The 25,111-nt window shown below is 36.2% G+C and overlaps 1 protein-coding gene across 16 annotated transcripts in view; it reads right to left on the reverse strand.

Moving 5' to 3' along the window:
- LOC115212854 (dedicator of cytokinesis protein 3) overlaps positions 1-25,111 on the reverse strand; it is a 301,286-nt gene that overhangs the window by 149,086 nt on the left and 127,089 nt on the right. For 13 of the 16 annotated variants that reach the window (XM_036503925.1, XM_036503930.1, XM_036503922.1 and 10 more), the window contains 10 exons: positions 22,595-22,740; positions 20,645-20,765; positions 17,731-17,879; positions 16,275-16,356; positions 15,238-15,289; positions 13,870-13,944; positions 13,153-13,225; positions 12,218-12,309; positions 9,598-9,666; positions 2,583-2,630 (listed from right to left, as the gene is read on the reverse strand). In XM_036503925.1, the coding sequence (XP_036359818.1) occupies positions 2,583-2,630; positions 9,598-9,666; positions 12,218-12,309; positions 13,153-13,225; positions 13,870-13,944; positions 15,238-15,289; positions 16,275-16,356; positions 17,731-17,879; positions 20,645-20,765; positions 22,595-22,740 (907 nt within the window). The remainder of the gene's footprint in view (positions 1-2,582; positions 2,631-9,597; positions 9,667-12,217; positions 12,310-13,152; positions 13,226-13,869; positions 13,945-15,237; positions 15,290-16,274; positions 16,357-17,730; positions 17,880-20,644; positions 20,766-22,594; positions 22,741-25,111) is intronic. The other 3 variants (XM_036503924.1, XM_029781631.2, XM_036503926.1) reach the window with 3 other exon arrangements.

Consider the following 25,111-nt stretch of genomic DNA (forward strand, 5'->3'; position numbering starts at 1 on the left):
AAAACTTCAACACAGGTATCACTCTGTGGTAAGAAGCTTGCCTCCCAACCATATGGTTCCGGGTTCAGTTCCACTGTGCAGCACTTTGGGCAAGCGTCTTCTACTATAGCCTCAGGCTGACCAAAACCTTGTGAGTGGATTTGGTAGACAGAAACTGAAAGAATCTTGTCATATATATATACATTTGTGTGTGTGTGTGTATGTGTGTGTCTGTGTGTTTGTCACCCCCCCTTACCATTTGACAACTGATGCAGGTATGTTTATGTCCCCGTAACTTAGCGATTTGGCAAAAGAGACCGATAGAATAAGTACTAGGCTTACAAAGAATAAATCCTGCAGTCGATTTCTTCGACTAGCACTCTTTAAGGCTGTGCTCCAGCATGACCACAGTCAAATGACTGAAACAAGTAAAGGAATATAAAGGCAAAGAGCAAAATCACGCCTTTAACCATTCGGAAGTTTTAGAAAAGCAGCATGATAATTCTTTCTCTTGTAGGTACAAGGCCTGAAATTTTGAAGGAAGGAACTGGTTGATAACATCTTGATTGGGAGTTATTTTAATGATTCTAATGGGAGGAAGGATAACATTGACCTTAGAATGTAAAGCCAGAAGAAGTGCTGCTAGGAATTCTGTCCAGCATGCTAACAAAATTCTGCCAAATCACCAGCTTGTAAGTCAGCAAAATAACATTAGCCATTCCGTTGTGAAGAGAGAGGTTAATTCTTTCATGAAGACAGGTAAAAATAGTTAACTCAAACCAAATGGCAAAATACAAATAAATTCATTTGGAATTCTGCCATTGATGTCTGACAAATTACAACATTCACTGGGGAGGGGGTGATTAAAGAAGTAAATAGCGTAAAATGTTCTAAAATTTACCAACATTTTAGTTGATGAAATTTCACAGATTAATGAGACAGATATCCAGTTCGCTATTAGGATCAGAATCAAATAATTGCCCACCACTCCAAAAATAATAAGAATTAACTGATATTTTGAAGTGGAGGTCATGGTGTTGGACATTTTTTGTAATATGTTGAACTACAATTAAAAGAATCAATATGCTTGGATTTTTATCTTAATTTCTACAGCAACATTTCTTCATCTAGAGAACCGCTAAACCATACATTGGAAGTAACTATTTTCACTGAGATACATTACCGAAAGTAAAAACCATGAGCTTATAATTTTCCAAATGGAGAGAGAGAGAGAGAGAGCATAGAATAAATAACAGGATCCTCCAGTGAAATCACTGAATCAAAATCAATGATGTTTCTCTGTTGATATAAGTATAGTCGACCCGTGATATTACTTTGAAAACTGGACTTTTGCACAAAAGTCAATTCCCCAAACAACTTAACTTCAATATGTCAATCACAACCTGGATTAAATATGGCCGTCTTCAAAGTAGTTTCAGACTAAGAATATATTACATTTATATATATATATATATACACACACACGTATGTATGTATACACAAACATGTCTATGTTTGAATTATACAATAGAAGCAGCTCTATAGCAAAAACATTATCAATACTACGTACTTAACGATGGGAGTTGTTGAAATGTTTAAGTGTGTGCGTGTGTAAAGTTAAGGCACATGGCCTAGTAGTTAGGGGGTTTGCACTCTCAATTGCTAGATAGTGGGTTTGATTCCCGACCTGAGCAGCTTGCATCCTTGCACATTTTAATACCTGGCATGTTAGTACCCTTGTGCACCTGTACAGGCATTATTGATTTCATGAAGAGAGTGAGGTAATGTATGGCACACACATTTGATCACAATAAACAAATCATTTGTCCAGCAAAAGCTGAATGCTCGTGCTTTGTCTTTGATGGAAGATTCCTCCCATACATGTGTATGTGAGAGAGAGAGAGAGTTTACCTGACCACTGCTTGACAGCCAATGTTGGTTTGTTTATGACCTTTCACTTAGTAGTTGGCAAAGAAGACTAATAGAATATGTACCAGACTTTTTTAAAAATAGTACTAGCATTTATTTACTCAACTAAACCCTTCAGAGTGGTGCCCCAGCATGGCCACAGTCAAATGCTTGAAACAGTTGAAAGACGAAATCTATTAATGTGTGGCACCTGGTGTAGTGGTTAGAGTGTTGAATTTGTGACAGTGAGATCGAGGTTTCAATTTCCAGACTGGCTTTGCATTGTGCTCTTGAGCCACACATTTCGTTTCATCACATTGCTCCACTCATCTACAAGTGAGTAACCTTGTGATGGATTGGGGTACAAGAGTGGGATGCTAACTCAGGAAAATCGCCCAAACAGAGGCCTTGCAAGCCATGTCTTGATTCAGTAATCAAATGGATGAATGGTACAGCTCATACTGTGAATACCGACTGGTTGGGACTGCTTGTTTAACCACATCAAAGGATGATGGTGGGTAAATAAAAAACATTAAAATTCAACGGAACTTGAAATATATAAAAGTTTGTTGTTCTTTTTTTTTTGTTTCAACTATGAAATAATCTGTGCCTTCCACCATATATGATACACAAATAAGGGACGATATAACTAAAAGATCAAAGAAAGGATTTTTAGGGATATAAAAGTGGATTACGTTGCTTGGAAATAAGCCCAGCAAAGGGTATCTTTCCTTGGCTTTGGTCTGTCAATTAAAAATTCAAAGAAGAAAGAAATAATGAAAGAATATATATATGTATATATATATGTATACACTAAACAGAACTATGTAATGACAAGAAAAGGAAAAGTCGATTATTCTAAGAAGAAAAAACAATAGCAACAACAACAACCACCATGTCAACACAATTTAATATTATTTCCTATGAAGTCTTCTCATAAAGACAACAATGTATTCAATGGTAAAATATAACAAGCCAAACACATACCTTGGTTTCCTTGTTGAGTTTAGAGAATTTAACTTCTCTAAAGTTGATTAGGTGTGTCAGCAATAATAATTTATTAAACAACAAATTAATAACCGCATTCAAAAAGAATAAGTTTGTTAAGTGAGCCAGAAAATAAATGCAGTACAAGTATATTCAATTAAGATGCATACACATGTATATATGTGTGTATGCACACACACACATATGTCTACAGACATATATACATATATATATTAATGTTTGTTTTTATAATAAAAACAATTTAACATTAACCTAGATGATTACTCAATACTTTGTATAGAGTACAAATTTATTAATCTTTAACCAGAAAAGTATTGGCAGTGACTTTGATAATGGCTTCGTTAGCCAAAACTCCAAAGCTACTCTCAATATTATTCTTGCAAAAGAACAATATATGTTTATGTATAGAATGCACAAGCTACTTTTAAGATCTCATGCAAAGTAAACTGCAGGGCTTTGAGATAGAATGTTAGTTGTACCATTGTGTCCAAACACCAATACTAAAAGTATCTTTCAAAGAATTGTTTATATCTAATAAATAAGGAAAGCAGAGAATTATGACAATATTATATCTGCTAAAAAGAGTAGCAGAGATGACCAAATTCCTGTTGCAAGTTTTAATCAAATCAAGATCAACTGAACCTTCTCCCTCTGAAAGAGTAACAGAATCCCTTTCAATAAGATACGGATCAATTCAATCAACTACATTAGATCCCTAACAAACTCAACCTTGTAATTTGTTGAATAAAAGAGATCAATATTTCTTATATTTATAGAGATTGCTATGAAAATGGAAGCGACTCTCAGCAGTTTGACTCGACACAGTTTCATTCTTGACTGAAGCCTATATACTTCAATTATGAAACTTATTTCATTCATTTCTCTTACCAACATGCTCAGCCTCTAATGCCCTTCACACGACACAAACCCCACACTTTCCTATTGTCTCTTCTTATAATGCTTCACTGGCACATGGGCGGCATGCCAAATGCACTTTTGCTGAAGGACAAGAAGCCAAAGCAAAGGAGGAGAATGGACACAATCCCGAATGGATAAAGCCAAACGGACAAGATGCTAAAAGGACATACAAAAATTAAAATTTAATCTTGTTAAATCTCAAGTGCCAAATTGATGAATTGGTCATTAAATATGTAGGTAGGAATGTTTTTTTTTTCTTTATTATTGAGGCCACTTGGCATTGTGTCCATTCAGCTTCTTAACCTTGGGCAAATGTGCATTTGGCATCCTGTCTGCACATAGCTTCACTTATGCCTTCAATCATCACCTGCCCTCAACATTATTGTCCCATGTTCCAGGAATCTTGGCATTGGTTGCCTGATTTCCATGGCAGAGGTCAATCGCAACATTCCCCATTGAACTGGACACAGGGTGACCCATATGCAGCTGAGTGGACTGGAGCAATGTGGAATAAAGTGTTTTGCTCAAGAACACAATGCACTTCTTGGTCCAAGAACCAAAACCAAAATCTTGCAACACCCTAACCACCAAGCTATGCAACTAACTCCACCCTCTTCTTGTACCTTAAAAACAACCACTGATTGATTAAATAACAATCCAAACAAATAGCCTGAAAACCAAACCATTAACCAAGCTACTTCTCTTATTTTCTTTTGTTATTTAGTGAACAGTATTCCTTTCCTTTTCTTTTTTTTTGTTCCCTGATGTTTCCAACACCACCACTGCTGCTGCTAATGTTGCATTTCCTTTTGTTATCCAGGAAATAAAATTACCAAACGCTTACAAACTATCAGCAGAGTGTGTTTCCTGTTCTTAATCCACAATTGCTTAACAAAAGAACTAAAAATATATTACAACTATATGAAAGACAGAGAGAGAGAGAGATTACTACTACACAGAGTACCGAGATGGTCTTCAGCTAGTCTTACTACATGCTGCATGTGTAGCCATCCTGATCTGCTACAGACACTCTCAGTACTCTGTACATTTGTTCAATGCACTTCTCTTACCCATAAACTCAATTGTTTTTCCTTGTCTTTATTCCTCCCTATTCCTAATCTATTCTCCACCTGAGATTTAAAATAAGACCAACAGGAGACATATTCTCTGTTGTTAAACTATTTACCAGGTTACTTTGTCCTATAGATCAGCAGACTTTATCCAACATTACAAATATCAAAAATTACCTCATTAACAACTAATTCATACAGAGAAATATTATTGATGTGTTTCCTTGTTTTATTAATGAGATAAAACTAATTAAATGTAAGATTAGGGTTGTATTTGGAGAAGGCACATGATTTAGTGGCCAGGATATTCAGCTCACAATCATTAGGTTGTGAGTTTGATTCCTGGTAGCATGTGTGTCCTTGAGCAAGACACTTTATTTCCCGTTGCTTCCGTCTACTAAGCTTGCAAAAATGAGTTGTACCTGTATTTCAAAGGGCTAGCCTTGGCACACTCTGTGTCTCATTGGATCTCTCTAAGTTAGCGTAGATGTGTCTGTGGAATACATGGTCACTTGCACAGTAATTTTATGAGCCAGTAGTTCCATTCATTGGACCAGCTGGAACACTTGTCATTGGAATTGATGGAGACCCAGGCCAGTCCTGTACTTGGCTGAATCAATAAGGTAACAGGCCAAGTAATGCTTGGTTGATGATATCCTGTTGCAGAATAAAAGTGCCTCAGTCTACTTAGCTGCAAACAGGTACAACTTACAGTGAATCTCCAGAAGTGGAAATGCTGTATAATTTAATGTTTCCATTGACTGTAAATTCTTCTACTGACCCAGAAAAACCAGCAGTTATGGTAATCAAACCACAAACCATTTTAGTTCCCCTTGCCATTGAAACCTGGTTCTTGTGGGTTCAAGTGGTGCCACAGCCGACGTCTATGCTAAACTCATCATGCCAAACTACTTATCCTTATACAACAAATTCTACAACAGTAACTAAATATAAAGTTAGTCTATACCAAACAATAGACAATACCAATTTCAAGAATCTGTTTTCAGAACAATAATGTTCCTATAGAAGAGTTACTAATTCCTGAAACATAATTTTGACTGTTGTTTTTAATTCAGTCTTAATATCTAATAATATCCAATGTTTGAGATGATGAACCAGTGATTCCATGATCATGAGTTCAAATTTCATTAAAGCTAAATGGTATGAAATATTACAAGTATCAGTTTGAGTTACAAAAAAGCAACAGACTCAGCCTCAAGATTTCGACTGCCTTTCTATTTTGTCAGCCGAGTAAACTGCCTTATCTGTAATTCCACAGAATACCTGCCACTCCAGCTTCTTAAATTAAATACAATAAATGGAAGTTGTTTGTATCATCAAAATTTAGAAACTTTGAGAGAACAAGAACTAATTTGTATTTAATGGTTGAACTTCAAGTAGACAAGGCTATAAATAATAATACTGAGTTGAAGTCATGGACAGCCCTTGACTTTTTCTATACAAAATGTGTTTCACTCAATATTTACCTTGTTATTTATAATTTTTCTACTTTGAGTTCAGCCATTAAAAATGAATTAGATACAATAAATTATTCTTGATATTTTTAATTGTAGTCTTTCAACTCCACAACTTAATTAATCACTTAGATTTAATTGAATCAATTTTGTGCTTAGAATGTCTAATATCATTCATTTGAAAACCTTAGTAGTTAATTAATATTTCACTACAGGAGATACATTCAGAGCTGTTGGACAATGTCCATAATAACACTACTGCTTGGACCAGTTTGTACGTGTAACAAGTTTAAACTCTATTTCACAGGTCAGTTGGTAGCAGCTGGATTATATAAAACACAGCTGCTTCAATACAAATATTTCCAGATGTATTAGCATGGGAAATCTGATTGTAGACATGGGAGGAGACAGAGGCAAATTACAATAAGACCTAATGAATAGTTAAAAACAAATACGATTAATAAACAGGTTTTTTTTGTAAGCTATTTCTAAAATAGCTTACAGCCTATGTACGACAGCTTAAAGCAATTTCTACAATGGTTCATAACTCATTGCATAGTTCTAGATCAAGGTAAATTGGTTCACATGGTGCAAGGGAAAAGTCTTTCACTCTTTAGCATTCAGGTTATTCTGTCAAATGTAATGCATTTTTATTCACATTGTTTTGAATTATTCATGCATTATCTTATGGCTTTAAGATTCAATGATGGAGAGGTAGATTATTTTGACCAGTTTAAATGCTAAAGAGTTAAAGAAGTTGTTTGAAAAACAAAAAAAGACTCAACTAATCTTTATATTTTATCCATTTTTTAAAATGTTTTACATTGTTTTCTATTCTAGGCACAAGTCAACTATTTCTGATTAATTAATCTAACCCAAGTGATGGAGTGTGGAGAGTTTTTATAAACGTTTCTTACATTTAAATGTCATTCTGACTGCTAAACACTTCAATTCATGCAATAACCAGCTAAACACTTATATGGGGACAAGGATGTGGGTTACTACACAGCAGCTGTGACAAGGCTTAAGTGTATGTAGTATGTGGTTCAATGATGCCATAGTCACACAATCAGTGTGTGTGTGTGTGTGTGTGTGTGTCATTTTATATCATAAAGGATCAACGGACATGATTAGTGAAATAATACAAGGTTTTAGAATTCCTCAAAAAGCTGAGAATTGGTTATATACATAGGATCTACATGTTATGTTAACTTGCAATGGTTTTGTGAAATTTCACTCCAATATATAAAGAATTTTACTTATAGTCAGCTTCAGAAGTTTTGGGCATCAATTAATAAGCCTGTACATTTCTAGAATCATTAGAGAATGGAGAATCTAAAAATTAAGGCTGGCTTTGGTAAAGACACCTGCATGGCTACCATTTTGAGTTTTCAAAGTGACCACCACTATAAATAAATATACATTGGTTTCTAATGAACCTAAAAACTTATGCTAATTTTGTGTTTTGTAAGTAAAGGAGTCCAATAAAGGCTTTGAAATAAGGGTCACTTTCATATGAAAGTAACAAAAAAATGTTGTATGCTGTTGTTTTTTTTTATAAATTCTCATGAGTGAGTATGGCAGCTTGGATCATGTTCAGAATATCATAATTTTTCTTGCTAGTACCTTACATCTACCATGTATTCTTGTAGTTTTTTGAGCAGGGATGCCAAATTTGAGGTGTGATATCTTTAGTGATGTCAACTGTTGCTATATACATTGGCATTATTAGAAATACCAATTAACCAAGAATCTATTTTCTAATTAACTTCCTATGAAAGATGTCTGTCAAAGGTGTACATATATTAGATATGATACACAGATGCCTATTTTAATTCAAAGCTGTTTCTACTATATGCATTGAATTAATTTTCAACATACTATTACAGAGGCAGTAAGGCCTCACAGATGCAGTTTGGCTTCACAAAGGCAGTTTGGCCTCACGGAAGCAGTTTGACTTCACGAAGACAGTTTGGTCTCACAGAAGCAGTTTGGCTTCCCAAAGGCAATTTGGACTCACGAAGACAGTTTGGCCTCATGAAGGCAGTTTGGTCTTATGAAGGCAGTTTGGCCTCATGGAGGCAGTTTGGTTTCATGAAGGCAGTTTGACCTCACAGAGGCACTTTGGCTTTACGAAGGCAGTTTGGCCTCACAAAGGCAGTTCGGCCTCACGAAGGCAGTTTGGCGTCATGGAGGCAGTTTGGCTTCACGAAGGCAGTTTGGCCTCACGAAGGTAGTTTGGCCTCATGGAGGCAGTTTGGCCTCACAGTGACAGGTGACCAAGACTTTTGGCAATATACCATGTTTGTGTAGATCTGTCAAGCCAAGTGAGACTGTAGTCATGGCCGATGCTGGTGTCAGATCAATGGCACCCATGCCAGTGGCACATAAAAATACCCACAGCATTCTTGGAGTGGTTGGCATTAGGAAGGGCATCCAGCTGTAGGAACCTTGCCAAATCAGATTGGAACCTGGTATGGCGCCTTGGCTTACCAGTTTTCAGTCAAACCATCCAACCCATGCCAGCATGGAAAGCAGGCGTTAAATGATGATGATGATGATGTTCACATACATGGTCTGTGCCAATCGATTCAGACGACAAATATGTCCCCATCTTGAATGTCATTTCACATTTCTGGACAACTTCCCTTCAGCTCCTAGAAGACTACAAGTGAATTTCTCAACCAATAACATGGAATAAGCAAATTCAACAAAGAATTTATAAACCAGAACGGGTGAGTAGAATATGTTTGATTTTTGTATCTTTCACACATTATGTCTATGTCTCTGGCATCCACTGATCCCTAGAAAGGTAAAATGGTTTTAAAATATGAAGAAGAGAAGCCTGATTATGTTAGCAGTGATTTTCCTGAGGCCAAAAAACAAGTATGGTCCATCTAATTATGATCTTGGTTGAAGTATTTTACAGCTACCATTTTCAAACTCCAAAAGGGAACCAAGCAGGAGTCTACACAAATACCAAGATTAAGTTTTGAATTCTCCATGTTTTGACATTTCCAAAACTATATAGCTTTGCTGATTTCTAAAATTTCAAATAGAACCCAATGAACCTGACTAAAATAGAAGGGTGGGGAAGCTCTTATTACATTAATGACAAAGAAAAGATCTTCTTTATAAAAGCACACAGTTATCCAGCACTCAAAGGATCTACAGAGACAATGGTCCTCAACATTGAGGGGGGCATTTTTTAAATTTTGTTTTTGTTTTTTTCACCTCACCTGAATTTTTAAAACTGCGATTCCTCAAATTAGGGAAGTATGAATCAGAACTTAGCAAATTGTGGATCCCTGAAATAATAGTGGAATTTAATCCCTGAAAACAATATGGTACAATTTCTATAGAATAAAGAATTCTTTCACAAATCTGTTGTCATTTTTTCTGTCATTTAATGTTTTATAAGAAAAAAAAAACAACATAAAATGAAATACAGAACAAATTAAAGATAATTTAAATTCCAAAATAAAACAACAAATTAGAAGCATTAGTAGAACAACAAACAAAAAACTTTTCTCAGAACTTGGGGTTACCCTTCATGTTCTGGGTTAAAATCTAGCTAATCTCAGACATGTGTAGCTATTATGAAGACAGGAATGTTTCTGCTCTAAGTATTGGAACAAAATGACAAAACCACCAGAGAGAGAGACAGACAGACAGAGAAAGAGGAAGAAAGAGAGAGAGAAAATAGGAATGAATAAAATAAAATGCTTCTTGTTGAAAGCAGGAAATCATTTTAGGTAAGAATTAATAAAAGAATGAAAGAAGAGCAAATGGAGCCTATCAGACAGACACATGTTACCGTTATGAAAGACAGGAATGTGTCTGCTTTGAGCATTGGGACATGTTACCATTATGAAGACAGGAATGTGCCTGCTTTGAGCATTGGGCCAAAAGCAAGAAAAACACTGGTAATCCTTCTAACATTTGTAGTGAGAGAATCTAGGCTTGACTACAAATTTATCAAAACCAAAGTAGAAATATATCACCTGCTTTATATGGATGACTGCAAACAATACATAAATACTTGAAAAAAAAAAAAGAACCTGGATTCTCTAACCCAAAACAGTAAGAGTATTCAGCAAGGATATTGGAATGTAGTGTGGGGTGATTAAATGTGCTGTGTTAATTATGAAGAGAGGCCGGAAGATAGACTCTGATGGCATAAAATCACATCATTAGATCACTGTGGAATAATGAGGGATACAAATATCTGGGAGTGCTGCAAGATGATACGATAATGGAAGAGGAAAAAATAGAGAAAGTCACTAAAGAGTACAAGAGATGAATTGGGAAGGTGCTCGACACAAAATTGAAAGGAGAGAACATCATTAAAGCCATAAATATATGGGCTATGCCAATACTGGGATACTCTGTTCCCTTTTTGAAATGGACGTTTGGGCTACAGAAATTAAGTAGAACTAGAAAGCTACTCACAATGCAAGCCACCCTAAAAGTAACACTAAAAGAAACTAAGCAAGAAAGGAAGGAAGCAGAGGATTATTAAACAGAAGGTAGTCAAGACTGTAAAAATAGGTTTGAAAAATTATATTGTGCAGAGTAAAGAAAGAATATTATTGGCAGTTAGGGATAGCCAAACAGTGACTGAAACAGTAGAATTCAAACAGAAAAGGAAGAACAACAGAAGAAACAAATAAAAAGAAATGGAATTATGTGTTCAATTCATAGCACAAGCAGGGGATATTCAAAGTTTAAAAAAACTAGTTATGGCTAAAAGACAGAAACTTGAATTGAGAAATCAAATTGCTAATTGAAGCTACACAGGGACAAGCCATTAGGAACAATTCTGATAAAGGCAAAAATCAACAAAACTCAATCAAACAGCACATGTAGAATCTGCAAGAAAGGAGATGAAAATACTAATCATCTCTTGAGTGAATGCAGTATACTAGCATGAAAAGAGTATAAATGCAGGCATGACTCTATAAGTAAAAGAGTGCATTGGGATGCTAGCTGCGTGTATGGTCTTGAAATAACAGAGAAGTGGTATGAAGATGAACAGAGGCTGTGATAGGGAATAGGAATTACAGGAATTTATAGGATGTACCCATAAAGACCCTGCAAGGAGATCTGAGGGCAAAAGAAAGAAACAGAGTAAGATCATAGATGTTGCAATACTATAAGGTAATAGAATGGCTACTAAAGAAACTGAAAAAATTGAGAGATAAAGAGATTGTGGAAAACAATGGTGACAATTGTTCCTGTGGAAATTGGTGCATTTGGCAGCCAAACTGCCATGAAAAAGATTGAAGTAAGACACGCATTGTCGACCTGCAGAAAAGAACCATCCCATGTTCTACAAGAATCCTAAGAAAGCTACTTGAGACCTGAAGAAACTTGTTGTCACTAAACCTCATGACAACATACCTGCTAGCTAATATAGCATGTAATAATAATGATAATAATAATAATAATAATGACTTCAAAATTTGGCACAAAGCCAGCAATCCTGAGGGAAAAAGCAAGTCAATTACATATATCCCAGTACAGAACTGGTACTTATTTTATCAGCCTCAAAAAGATAAAAGGCAAAGTCAACCACAGTGGAATTTGAACTCAGAACATACAGACAGACGAAATGCCGCTAAGCATTTTGCCTGACATGCTAACTATTTGCCAACTTACTGCCTTGGTAATAATAATAATAATAATAATAATAATAATAATAATAATAATGATAATAATAATAATAATAAATTGTTTCAATAACAGAAATATTTCTTTTCCAGAAACCAAACTGCAAAATTAATGAATAAGATTATTTTAATTATTTCAGAACCAAATTACATGATCCTGGAATTGAAAATTAGGAAGGGTCATTACCTGAGAGATTTTTTTCTGATGTTGGTATCCGTTGTAAGGCCCTCCTTATAATATTGTCATGTAAGTTGTGAAATAATTCCTCTTTATCTACACTGTAAAACAAAGACAAGTATACATTAATTAACAGAAGTGTCTATACCAATTAGAAGAGGAGGGTAAATTAGGAGATGGGGTATACACTAATTAGCAGAGCAGGTTTTTTTCATCTTGTGGGTTACTTGGAAACCTTTCTAATGCTGGTGCCATAAAAAAAGCATCCAGTACACACTGTAAAGTGATTCGTGTTAGGAAGGGCATTTAGCCATAGAAAAACTCAATTCAGTTGGCCAGTTCCCCCTGACTGGCTCCCATGCCAGTGACACGTAAAAAACACCATATGAACATGGCCGATGCCAGGTCTGCCTGACTGGCTCTTATGCCAGTGGCACATAAAAGCCATCACTTGTTTTCACACCTGACACACTGAGTGTAATCTTTAGTGGAGGAGCCATTGTGTTATAAGCATTCAATCCAGCATCCAGTTTAAGAATACCTGTCTCTGTGCCACCAGTGCCAGAGGCCCTGGAACTGAATCAATAACATTGCCTTCCCTCCTGACTAAAACAATAAAAAAAGTACCAAGGAGGCAGATTTTTTAAATAGTAAGAACATGGGACATGATACCTTGCAGTATTTGTTCCAGCTTTTTGTGATCTGAGTTCAAATCCCACAAGGGCCTAACTGGGTGGCAGACTTAAACCCACTGCTCAGTTTAACACCTTCAACAGATACCTTGGGTGTCTTTAGCAGAATCTACTCTGTTGCAAACATTTAGACCAGGGTTCTGGTTTGAGGACACCCTCCATATCTCTCTGCTCACCAGCCATGGGCCACTGCTTTCAATCTCGACTATAAGGCTTAAGGAAAAAAACTTGCTGAAGGTTAACTTTACTGACCTTGTTACCTTCAGCGTCACTTCAGTTTCATCGTGACTAAACTTGGCTTGGTTGATTTCCTTCAAGGAACAAACTGGAAAGATAGCGAAAGAAAAAGGAAAATAATAACAATAAGAATATTCCATACAAAAAATGTGTTTAGTGGGAAAAGGGGACAGTGTTGATTGGCAAGGATTATTTTATTGATTCCTGGATGAAAATAGAAAAAAGACAAAAATTAATGATAACGATATTCTTTTATCTTTTAAAAATAGAGTTGAACTTGTGATTTGATACAAGAACTGTATGTTGACGCTAAAGACATTTTACTACAGCAGAACCATTTAATAATACACAAAACTATTAAATTCACTTTAGATCTTAATTTATATTTCAGGTATTGTCAAAATCTTTGTTACACAACTGCAACCTGGATACTGTTACAATTGCAATGGAACTGCATTGACAACCAAGTCGCAGCCATGCAATGAAGACCTTGAAGCCACATTAAATGAATTCAAATTTGAAATCAGTTTAATAGCTTTGTGAGTTGTTCTCAAACAAATGCTTCCTAACAACAAGAAATGTAACGGTTACCTTTTGAATAGTTACAAAAGAAATTTTGCCAAACAAACTGATAAATTTAATAGAATCAACTGAAGAATTTGGAGTTCAATGTAAACTTTCACCAGTGGAAGATAAATGAAATATAAGACAAAAAGGAAGCCAAGCTCTCACCTGCCGCTCCATACGGTCTGCGAAACTTCTTGTTGCTGCTACTTTTTTTGCTTGTGTCACTGGTTAGCATTTTACCTGTTGTCATAGAAATAAAAAAGAGACAGAGTTAGAGAAGAGGAATTGTAGTCCTGATGCGGTTCTTGGGTAGACCAGGGGTCAGTTTTACTTGAAAGAACATCATCAATCAATAGTAAAGCTGGACTATCCACATTTAAAAATGGCCTCAGATTTACAGGTTAAAATGTAGTTCCCATAATGAATTTAAAATAGAGTTTACTGAGAGAGAAGAGAGAGAGGGAGAGACTTCATCATCATCATTTAATATTTGTTTTCTATGTTGGCATGGGCTGGATGGTTTGACAGGAGCTGGCAAGGTCAGGAGCCACACCAGGTTCCATAGTCTGTTTTGATATAGTTTCTATGGCTGGATGCCCTTCCTAAAGCCAACCACTTTACAGAGTGTACAGGGTGCTTTTTATGCGACACAATCACCAACCAATGCTGTTTACATGGCACCAGCACCAGTGCTCTTTGCATGGTACAATCACCAACTAGTGCTTTTTATGTGGCACCAGCACTGACAGGGTCACCAAGTTCATTGCAAGACAAAGACCCCTCAACTAGGAGGGGAAGGAGTAGTACTGAGAGGTTTTGGCTTTGTGCCAGCTGAAAGATTTAAGGTATAGAGGTGACAAATATAAGTGTCTGCTGTAGGGTACCCCAGTTGGGAAACAAAGGAATATGAGACTTAGCTCGTTATATTTAGTAAAAAGGTACTGTAACAGAGCAGAAGCACTCATTTTCATGATATTACAAAATATGTCTGGTCCTTTGCCCACCAAAAAATAGCGAATATAAAAAGACAACTGACTCAGAATTTGTCTTTGTAAGCATGAAAAGGAAAGGAGTAAGTGTGGTTGTGTGGGTAAGAAGCTTGCTCATCAATCATGTGGTCTTGGGTTCAGTCCCACTGCATGGCACCTTGGGCAAGTGCCTTCTACTCTAGCCCAGGCCCAACCAAACCTTCTGAGTGGACTTGGGAGATAGAAATTAGACAAAGCCTGTTGTGTCGTGTGTGTCCCCTTGTCTTGACATCATGTGATGGCTATAAATGAGCATGACCATCATACAAGTGGTGTTATCTGTTTCCAGTCCTCTGTGAAGAAACATACCTGGCCATTGGAAAATAACACCTTACTTGGAAACAGGTGAGGGTTGGTGACAGGAAGGGCATCTGGCCAAAGAAAATCAGCCTCAAGAAATTCCATCTGACTCATACAAAGCATGGAAAAGGTAGACATTAAAAGATAATGAAGAATGAAAGAATGAAAAGATCAACATAAAAGGAGGGCAAAATCAAATATTTACCAATTCTGTAGATTTGTACGACAAGCCATAAGTCTTTCTCCAATGGAAGATCCTTGGGAAGAAAATACATATTTTAATAAAAATTTTCATAGTTTTGGAAGAAACATTAAAGAAACAATGTAAAATAAGGATTTTAATGCTTCCAGGTAAAAGACTTTTTCTCTTTCCATTGCTTTTGACTAGAATAGCCTCTGGGAATACAGAGAAATAAGGAAGTATTGAAAGACTAGTGAGGAATATAAGAGCTGCTGCTTATTAACCCTTTCATTACTAATCCGGCTGAAACCAGCTCTGGCTTTGTATGCAAGTGTCTTGTTTTCATAAGTTTTGAATTAAAATCTTCCACCAAACCTTAGTCACAATTTATGTTCCTAACACTAGCTTAATGATAAATTATTTTACTAAATTCTTTGTTATATTTAAAGTAATTGAAAGAAACACAGAGCATCTCAACAGAAATACGGTAACGAAAGGGTTAAACTTGAGTTAATGCCACTGTCATGTAATCAGTATAACAGAAATAGTTTTGGTGCTTATCTTGGCTTTGAGAGAGTTACACATAAGTGAGTCTGTTAGAGATTTTGGCCGTGAATGGATTCAAGACAAGTAAAATATCATTCAATAATTTGGTACCAAGAGGCTAAATGGTGAACTGTCGGGATATCTTTTATTGCTAAGAAATCTGGATGAGAGAGATTTAAGGGCCTTTTATTGCAGGGGGCATATCACAGTGCTGGTGGTAGGGAAAGAAAAGAAAGCTGCATTCCATTAACAGTTCTGGCTCACAGATACATGAATGGAACAGGGACATGTTTGAGGGAAATTTCCTCGAGTTATTTGAGACGTTACTAAAATGAGTTTGGAGAGTTTCTTTGTACTTTTGAGTACACTGAAAAACACCAGTTCAATTTTACCCATCACACTAATGATGGTAATGAAAGGAAGGATGATATGAATTTAACAAAAGAAGAAATTAATTTCAAACAATTGAATTAGATTTGTATAAAATAGTCTTCCATTGAAGTTGCAGAACTTACCAAAAATAGACCATAGCAGTTGTTCAGTTTTTCAATGGGTTGAGTCATTCCTTGATCATTAATTGAAACAAGAAAACGTTCACTGGAGCATGAAAAAAAAAAAGAGAATGAAATTAAAAATTTATGATTCTAACTAACCAGACAGAATGAAACAAAATTTATTAGCATCACCATCAATCTTGATGGCTTCACAGCATTCTCTGCCTCTTCACTCTAATGGTGATATTTCTCCATGCACCAAGATATTATGGCCTCTCTCTCAACTCCATGAATATCAATTCATTTCTCATTTATTCTTTATTGTAACCAATATGGTTATGATAATGATTTCTTAAAAAAGACACCAGGCTGATCACAAATATGTTGGAACATAGTAAAGTTGATTAAACTGACCCCATAATAATATACATAGATCCCAGAGACATGAACAGACATAATGTATACACTGAGAACAAAATAGATAGGGACCACTTGATGTATGGTATTCTATCATTTTGGTAGAATACAACCTCACAAACCAAAACAATACTTCCAGCTAAAACTAAATTCCTAATACTGAAACCCAATCCTGGCCAATTTAATGTATTATTTTATTCTTCAGTGGTTCCAGTCAATTGGCTCTGGCCACACTGGAGACACGCATGTTAGAAAATACAGAAATTAACATTAAGGCAATATTACAGATATAAACTCAAAAAAATGCATCTGATTAATGACTAAACACTTAACTAAGAACAGTCATTAATCTAACCTAACACTAATACACTAAAGCAAAAATATGAATCCCAGAATTAGCTACAATGGGATGACTTCTTGAACAAGATATTCTGTTGGATTTTGAGTACAACATATTGGTAAGACAGTCTCTAATAAAAAAACAAAACCTATTAACCAAACTTTGTTTACACCTTTTACTTAAAGCAAGAATTTTTCTCCATGGCAGACTGCAGTGAAAATGGCTTTTTTTACAGGTCAGATACACCCCACTCATATTTGAATTGCTCTAATGTTTGTTTATTCTTCACTGTTGCTTTGGGCACCACCCATATGTTTTGTTTTGACTTGGGATTTGAAGCACACAATCAGTAAATAATATTAACTGATTTCTTATAAAGTTAAACCTTCCAGTCTGTTTAGAGTTGCTTGCTCAGTACCTGGTACTGAAGAGAGCAAAGTAACTTGAAATGCATCTATCAGTTCATAAAGGATGTTCTGAACTCACTTTAGTGTTTCTAATATCTTTTACCAAAAGATGAAAATTTTTATCCATGGCAAACTATTGTGAAAATGGCCTTCTTACAGGTCAAATATGTCCCAAACATGCTTGCATTGATCTAAACTTTATAATATCTAAAGGCAAAACAGATTTTTGCACATACATATTCAATCTCATTCAATGCCTTAACTATTGCACCCGAAGAAAGAAAAATTGAAAAATTATAACTTTGATACTGACCTGATGAATTTCAATTCACTTGCATCATAGATGGAAAAATAGAGTTCTTTATCTTCACTTAGACTAGAAGGAAAGCTCTTGAAGTTGACAAGAATGTTGGCAATATTAAGCATTCTGCCATCATTGCTCTCTCTATCATATTTTGATGTCTGCAATTAGAAAAGATAAACTTGGAAATTCTCATAAACTAATCCAAGAAGAAATGTAATTTACAGTTAGAAACTGCCTTTAAAGAAAGCAACATTTGGAAAACATAAAGCACCGAAATAGTATTGCAGGAGAATAATTTTGGTTAAATCTAATTGGTGTCACAGCAGAAGAATCTTGGTTTGGTCTAATTGGCATTGCAGTATTAGTTTGTCCATTGTTGTCAACAATGACCAAGGACATTACATGGGAGAAGATAACAGGGCAGGGTGTGTCTGCCTGTGGCCAATCAGTCATATGCATGCACAGAAGGATGTGCCACAGGTCAGGCACAGGTGGTCAGTTGGGACTGAGAGCAAGGAGTCGCTGGACTTGTGTAGTTTGGGTTTTTGTTTCTGCCCCTACAATCCTATTCTATTGTTTGTTAACGTTATATGTTGATTCTTTTTTGTAGTAGAAACACAAATAAAGAGACATCTGGAGAGCTAAAACCAACTTTGCCTTTCATCCAAAATAAAGTACCAGTCATGCACTGAGGTCAATGGCATCAACTAACCCCTTTCCCTTTAATTGCCTCCATCTGGTATTTAACAGATGCATTATTTTATTGACTCCCAAAAGGATAAAAAGTGATGTTGACCTTGGCAGGGTTCGATCTCAGAAAATAAAGATCTGCAAGAAGTGCCACTAAGCACATCGATCTGAAATGTTTAATGACTGCTAACTTGTAGTAGTAGTAGTAGTAGTAGCAGCGACAGTAACAGTAGTAATAATACTTTCTACTGCCCAACACACCGATATTTACCTAGTTCACTGGTCCCTACATTCACCTCTGTCCCCATCTCTAACCATCTGTCACTTTTCTCTTATTCTAAAATCAACCTATCCACTCAGTTTTCATGATTCTTTTATTCTTTTATTTGTTTCAATGATTTGACTGCGGCCATGCTGGAGCACCACCTTTAGTAGAACAAATCAACCCCAGGACTTATTCTTTGTAAGCCTAGTATTTATTCTATCGGTCTCTTTTGCTGAACCGCTAAGTTACGGGGACGTAAACACACCAACATCGGTTGTCAAGTGATGGTGGGGAGACAAACACAGACACACACACTCATATATTTATATGTTCCCGTCTACTAAATCTACTCACAAGGCTTTGGTCAGCCTGAGGCTACAAGTAGAAGACATTTGCCCAAGGTGCCATGCAGTGGGAATGAACCTGGAACCATGTGGTTGGTAAGCAAGCTACTTACCACACAGCCACTCCTGCACCTATTTTTTAAACTCACTTCTTATGCTTTGAGGGTATATTCTGGCACCCCAGCACTACCATCTTTATCTCCCTACCAACTATTCTCATTCACCCTTATATAATGTGGGGTAGCCATGTGTCTCCTTTATAGCAAGACACTCAGCATAAAGCCACCTACCTCCCCCTACCTTTTCTTTGTTTTGTGAGTTACTTGGTGATCTCACTAATGCTGGTGCCATGAATAAAGCACCCAGTACACTCTGCAAAGTGTGTTGGCATTAGAGGAGACATCCAGCCACAAAAACTATGGCCCTAGGTCCTTAAACCCTGTCAAACCATCCAGCCCTTGCTAACATGGAAGACAAACATTAAATGATGAGGATGAGTGACTATAAAACAATATTCCATGATTCATTTCTAAATATCAAATAAATCTGGTACCATTGTTGCATTCCACCCTATTGTTGGTAATATTCCTGAGTTCTCCCAGGCAACCCCTTGAGCAGAGTCCCCATCATTCCCCAACTCCATGAATTACCCACTCCTCAGCTATGACCATGTGATATGTGTTTGACCAACTGCAGCCACCAACCCAGCTGGAGCCTCGGTGAAGAGCACACTGTAAGCAGGGTCCGACTCATAAAATCGAGCAACGTGGCCAAATGGTCTGAACAGGCATTTCTAAACTATACAAGTAACACATCCCAATTTCTGAGTAGGGTCATTCGTTATTCTTTTATTCTTTCACTTGTTTCAGTCATCCGACTGCAGCCATTGCTGGAGCACCACCTTTAGTCGAACAAATCAACTCCAAGACTTATTCTTTGTAAGCCTACTGCTTATTCTATCGGTCTCTTTTGCCAAACTGCTAAGTTATGGGGACTTAAACACACCAACATTGGTTGTCAAGCGATGGTGGGGGGGACAAACACAGACACAAATAACAAACACACACATACATATAGATAGATACATATATATATATATATATATATATATATATATATATATATATATATATATATATGACAGGCTTCTTTCGGTTTCCGTCTATCAAATCTACTCACAAGCTTTGGTTGGCCTGAGGCTATAGTAGAAGATACTTGCCCAAGGTACCATGCAGTGGGACTGAACCCGGAACTATGTGGTTGGTAAGTGAGTTCTTACCACACACTCATGCCTGCACCTATAATATATATATATATATATATATATATACAACGGGCTTCTTTCAGTTTCCATCTACCAAATCCACTCACAAGGCTTTGGTAGGACTGACCCCGGAACCATGTGGTTGGGAAGCAAGCTTCTTACCACACAGCCACTCCTGCTCAAACAAAATCTGATCAATGGTAAGTGATAATCCTGCAAAGCAACCTGGTACCAAAGGAACTCAGGCTCAAATAAATTAACAAAACTAAATTCTAGAACCTGACTTTAATAAATCCTGATATTTTAATATTTTGGTTACATCGTCATGGTTACATAAGAAAAACTGAAGGTACAACTTACTTTGGTATCTCGTAAGGAAGTATCACTTTCCTTGTGAATCCAATAGAGTTGAACAATACTGATTTTATCAGCATCCACCTGTTCTCCATTTAAACGAGGTACCAAATCTAAGGAGAGTGTTCTAGAAAATGAACAGAGAATGTTAAAAAAGGAAATAAAACATGCATTTTTATTGCTATTGGGATATTTAGAGCAAAATCGTGTAGAAATCTAAAACAAATTTGACTCCAAATTTGTTTTCATTCATTTATTTTAGTATCATCATCATCGTTTAACGTCCGCTTTCCATACTGGCATGGGTTGGACAGTTTGACTGGGGACTGACAAGCCAGGAGGCTGCACCAGGTTCCAATCTGATCTAGCAATGTTTCTACAGCTGGATACCCTTCCTAACACCAACCACTCTGGGAGTGAAGTGGGTACTTTTTACATGCCACCAGTAGAGGAGCCAGTCAGGCGGCACTGGCATCGGCCATATTCGGATGGTGCTTTTTACATGCCACCAGTATGGGAGCCAATCGGGCAGTGCTGGCATCGGCCACATTCGGATGGTGCTTTTTATGTGCCACCAGCAGAGGAGCCAGTCAGGCAGCACTGGCATCGGCCATGTTCAGATGATGCTTTTTATGTGCTACCAGCACAGTTGTTAAATAAAAATATTCAAAATTTGTTCTTTAATAATTCAAATAACAAATAATATTAAGAAAAGTTATATCATTAAGTAAAAAGTCATAACCCAGTTAACGGTGTCTGATTCTCAACAGTTGATATTTTATATTCAGTCCACAGCAGGGTACTTCACTTTCTACGGCCTGTGAGCAGGGTACTTCACTCTCTATACTTACTGCTTTAACTCTTTATACCTATCCATCTGAGACCACCTTTTATTTTATGGTACAAACTTCTTGTTTTAAAAGTGATCTACATTTAAAATGCTCCATCAAATTTTCATGTTTATTTATTACTAAATCCGTTAGGCAATGACAAAAGATCGAAACCTCTGGAGGTATGCTGTGACTGAGAAGACCCAGAAAAAAAGTGAGTCCACAGCTGTAACCTACACCGATGTCGCATAACCAGCCCACTCAAAAGTACCTTGGATCATAGGGTGACAGGCCATGCTTGAGGAGACCTATTGAGTCAAGTACATCAACATCAACAGCAATATCAAAATGAAATCAAATGGAAATTGTAATTGTGATCCCCATGCGAGAAGCATGTAAAAAGCACCATCCAAACATGGCCGATGCCAGTGCCGCTTTCACAGGTCTCCATGCTAGTGGCATGTAAAAAGCACCCACTACACTCTCGGAGTGGTTGGCATTAGGAAAGGCATCCAGCTGTAGAAACACTGCCAGATCAGATTGGGGCCTGGTGCAGCCTCCTGGCTTCCCAGACCCCACTCGAAGCGTCCAACCCATGGAAAACGGAGGTATGATGATGATGAATTAAAACAAAGTGAATTTCAACAGAAATATGGTAATGAAAGGCTCAATATGATAATTATTTTACTAAATTCTTATTTTCAAAATAAAAACAAAAGTAGTCCATTTCAACAGAAATAATGGTTGCTGACCTCGGTAGAATTTGAACTCAGAATGTAAAGACATGAAATACTGCTAAGCATTTTGCCTGGCATGTTAATAATTTTCTTTGATAAGACATTTCAACAGAAATATGGCTACAACAAGGTTAAGTCAGTGATTTAGTGTGGAACTTCCACAGTTTGCAATGCTGAGACTGTGTTCTTTCAGCTGGTATGAAGCTGCAAGAAATTATGGGTCTATATTCTGTTGAAGAGAACCTAAAAATCGTATCATTCATAAGAAATTCCATCTGTAACCAAAACTTTCAATGATTATAAAACAGCAGCAAACAACTAAATGAGATCAGTATTTATGGCAAGTTAATCAATTTTGAGCTTTTGATAAAATTTTAATTTAAACATACTTGTTTCCCCAGTCAATTTTACGAGTAATCTTCATTTTCAGTTCTTGACAATTATCCTGGGTTTGAGTATCTGCCAGTAAGGTACGTCGCATGGCGATTAAATCCATCATGATATTGTGAAGACTGTACCACATTCCTTTTTGATCCTGGAAAATAAAAAGTAAAAAAGAATGATTAAAATGCTAAACAATATTCCAATGGCAAAGGCTTCCCACCTGCAGATTAAGGTTAGGGAAGAAATATCAGGGATGAATTTAGTTTTATTCAATTGAAACAGCTTATACAAGTACAAACTATACAGATATTTCTTAAAATGGAGGCAATGTGATTGCGTAACATTCATGCCTTTCTCAAGAGTATTAGTAGCATACATGTAAAAAGAAATTGATAACAGGTAACTCACCTCTACTAAACAGCACATTATCATCATCATAGAGGCAAATAACAAAGTAAAAGGCTTTATACAGAAAGGGTGGGGAAGAGAGATTGTGTTACAATTACATATCTCTCAAGAGCATTAGCAATGGAAGGCCAAAGGGGCTGCAATCAAAAATAAAAACTGGTTTGTGGAATTAGCTTTCTAGAAATTTACTTCTTGCAGACACATCACTAATTAACATCAAGTTTCAGTATTATAATTAAAAGAGAAATGACAGCAAATATTAAGACAGACTCGACATTCAGTGGTGCAAGGTTGAGCAAGAGAACAATGATTAGAACAGAGGTTGGCAAAGTGGTCAATACTGACCCCTGGGGTTGGGGGATGTCTGTGTGGCTCTCCAAGGGATCAATAAACACCTGAAATGATTTTCAGCATTAAGAGTCTTGGATTATGAGCAAAATGAATCTGGAAGAGTGTGATTATTTAAGACTAAAAACTCATTAATTTCCAGCCAAATAGCAAAACAATAAAAACATATTCCAACACATATTTCACATTACAGATTCTGATTACTTCAATGAAACAGGACCAAAATTTAGACTCTTTTTCATCAGTTTTCTTAAAGATTTTTTATTGAATTTCTTTAAATATTTTGTGTTAAGAAATCATTAATGTGACAAAAGAACAAGGAAATTATTTGATGTTAAATCCTGAAAATTTTTTATATTAATTATACTTCTTAGTTTTATTTTAGAAATTTACACATGACGGAGGGAAGGGGGGATCAATTAGTTACCAATGATTCCATGAAAGAGTTAATGATATAAGAAGTTTTGCCGACCCCTGGTCTTAAGGGATTTAGCATGGGTTTACAGTTTTAAAAAACAATCTTGCTAGAGTTGATTTGACTAAGAATTAATATAACGATTATCACATGCAGTGGGATAAGAAGCTAAACTCTAGTTTATATCTGGCACACTAAGAGAAGGATGGTATGTTAGAATATTCAGACTGGTTTAACTATATTTAGAAAAAAAAAAATAATACTCAATTCTTGGAATAACCATCAATATTCAACAAACAACTCGTTATGTTTGGCTGGGGTGGGGGGCTGCTTTCTTGATTATGATTTAATTAGAATCACTTATGTTCCAATTTTACTTTTAATTTTATTTTGAATCATAAGTGTCATCCTCATCATTTAAACATCCATTTTCAATGCTGACATGAGTTGGATGGTTTGACAGGAGCTGATAAGGCCTGGGCCCACACCAGCCTCCAGTTATCTGTTTTGGTTTGGTTTCTCCAGCTGGACGTCCTTCCTAATGCCAACCACTTTACAGAGTATACAAGGAGCTTTTTATGTGACACCAGCACTGAGCCACATGTGTATAACTTTACAAACATCTTTATTGCATGCAGCAGTCAGATATACATTTATATATCTTATATAAAAAAAAAATTTTAAGTGCCTTTCAGAACAGTGCATATTTCCGTTCCTTTTTTTCAACCACTCACATCAAAATGGAGAATAACAGCTGATATATTCTTTCACCCGTCAGCATTCAGATTATTTTTCATATGTAATATCTATTAGTCACACTGTTTTGAAATACTTATGCATTATTTTGTAGCTTTGAGATATCAATGATGTAATTGTTTGTTTTTCACAATGCCATTGTAGAGTAGGTCAGAGAGACTGGATCTGGCCAGTTTGAACATAAAACAGAATATTCGAGCCGGATATGACCAATTTAAATGTTAAAAAGTTAAACAATGTCCTTTTCTACTACAATCAATGTAGAATCTTGTGCATTTTTTAGTGGTCATAACTATTAAATACAGTGAAGGCTATACTTTGTTAATGAGATCAGAATACAAAACAAAAAGTGTCTAAAGTTGTCTCCCCTACTTGCCATAAAATTTGAAAATATCACTTGTCAAATATAGATTTCAAATGAATTATTTTTGTTTAAGTTCTCTTCATTATGTTAACAGAAACTGAATTAGTTTGATTAGCTATTAACCAAATGAACAACAGTTCATACTGACACTGCATTGTACCCGCATGTCCTGAAATGGCCCCATTCAGCCACTACAACAACTTGCAATAATTAGTTCAAATTCAACCGTGT

This window comes from Octopus sinensis, linkage group LG6, assembly GCF_006345805.1.
Source record: "Octopus sinensis linkage group LG6, ASM634580v1, whole genome shotgun sequence".
Taxonomy (NCBI): domain Eukaryota; kingdom Metazoa; phylum Mollusca; class Cephalopoda; order Octopoda; family Octopodidae; genus Octopus; species Octopus sinensis.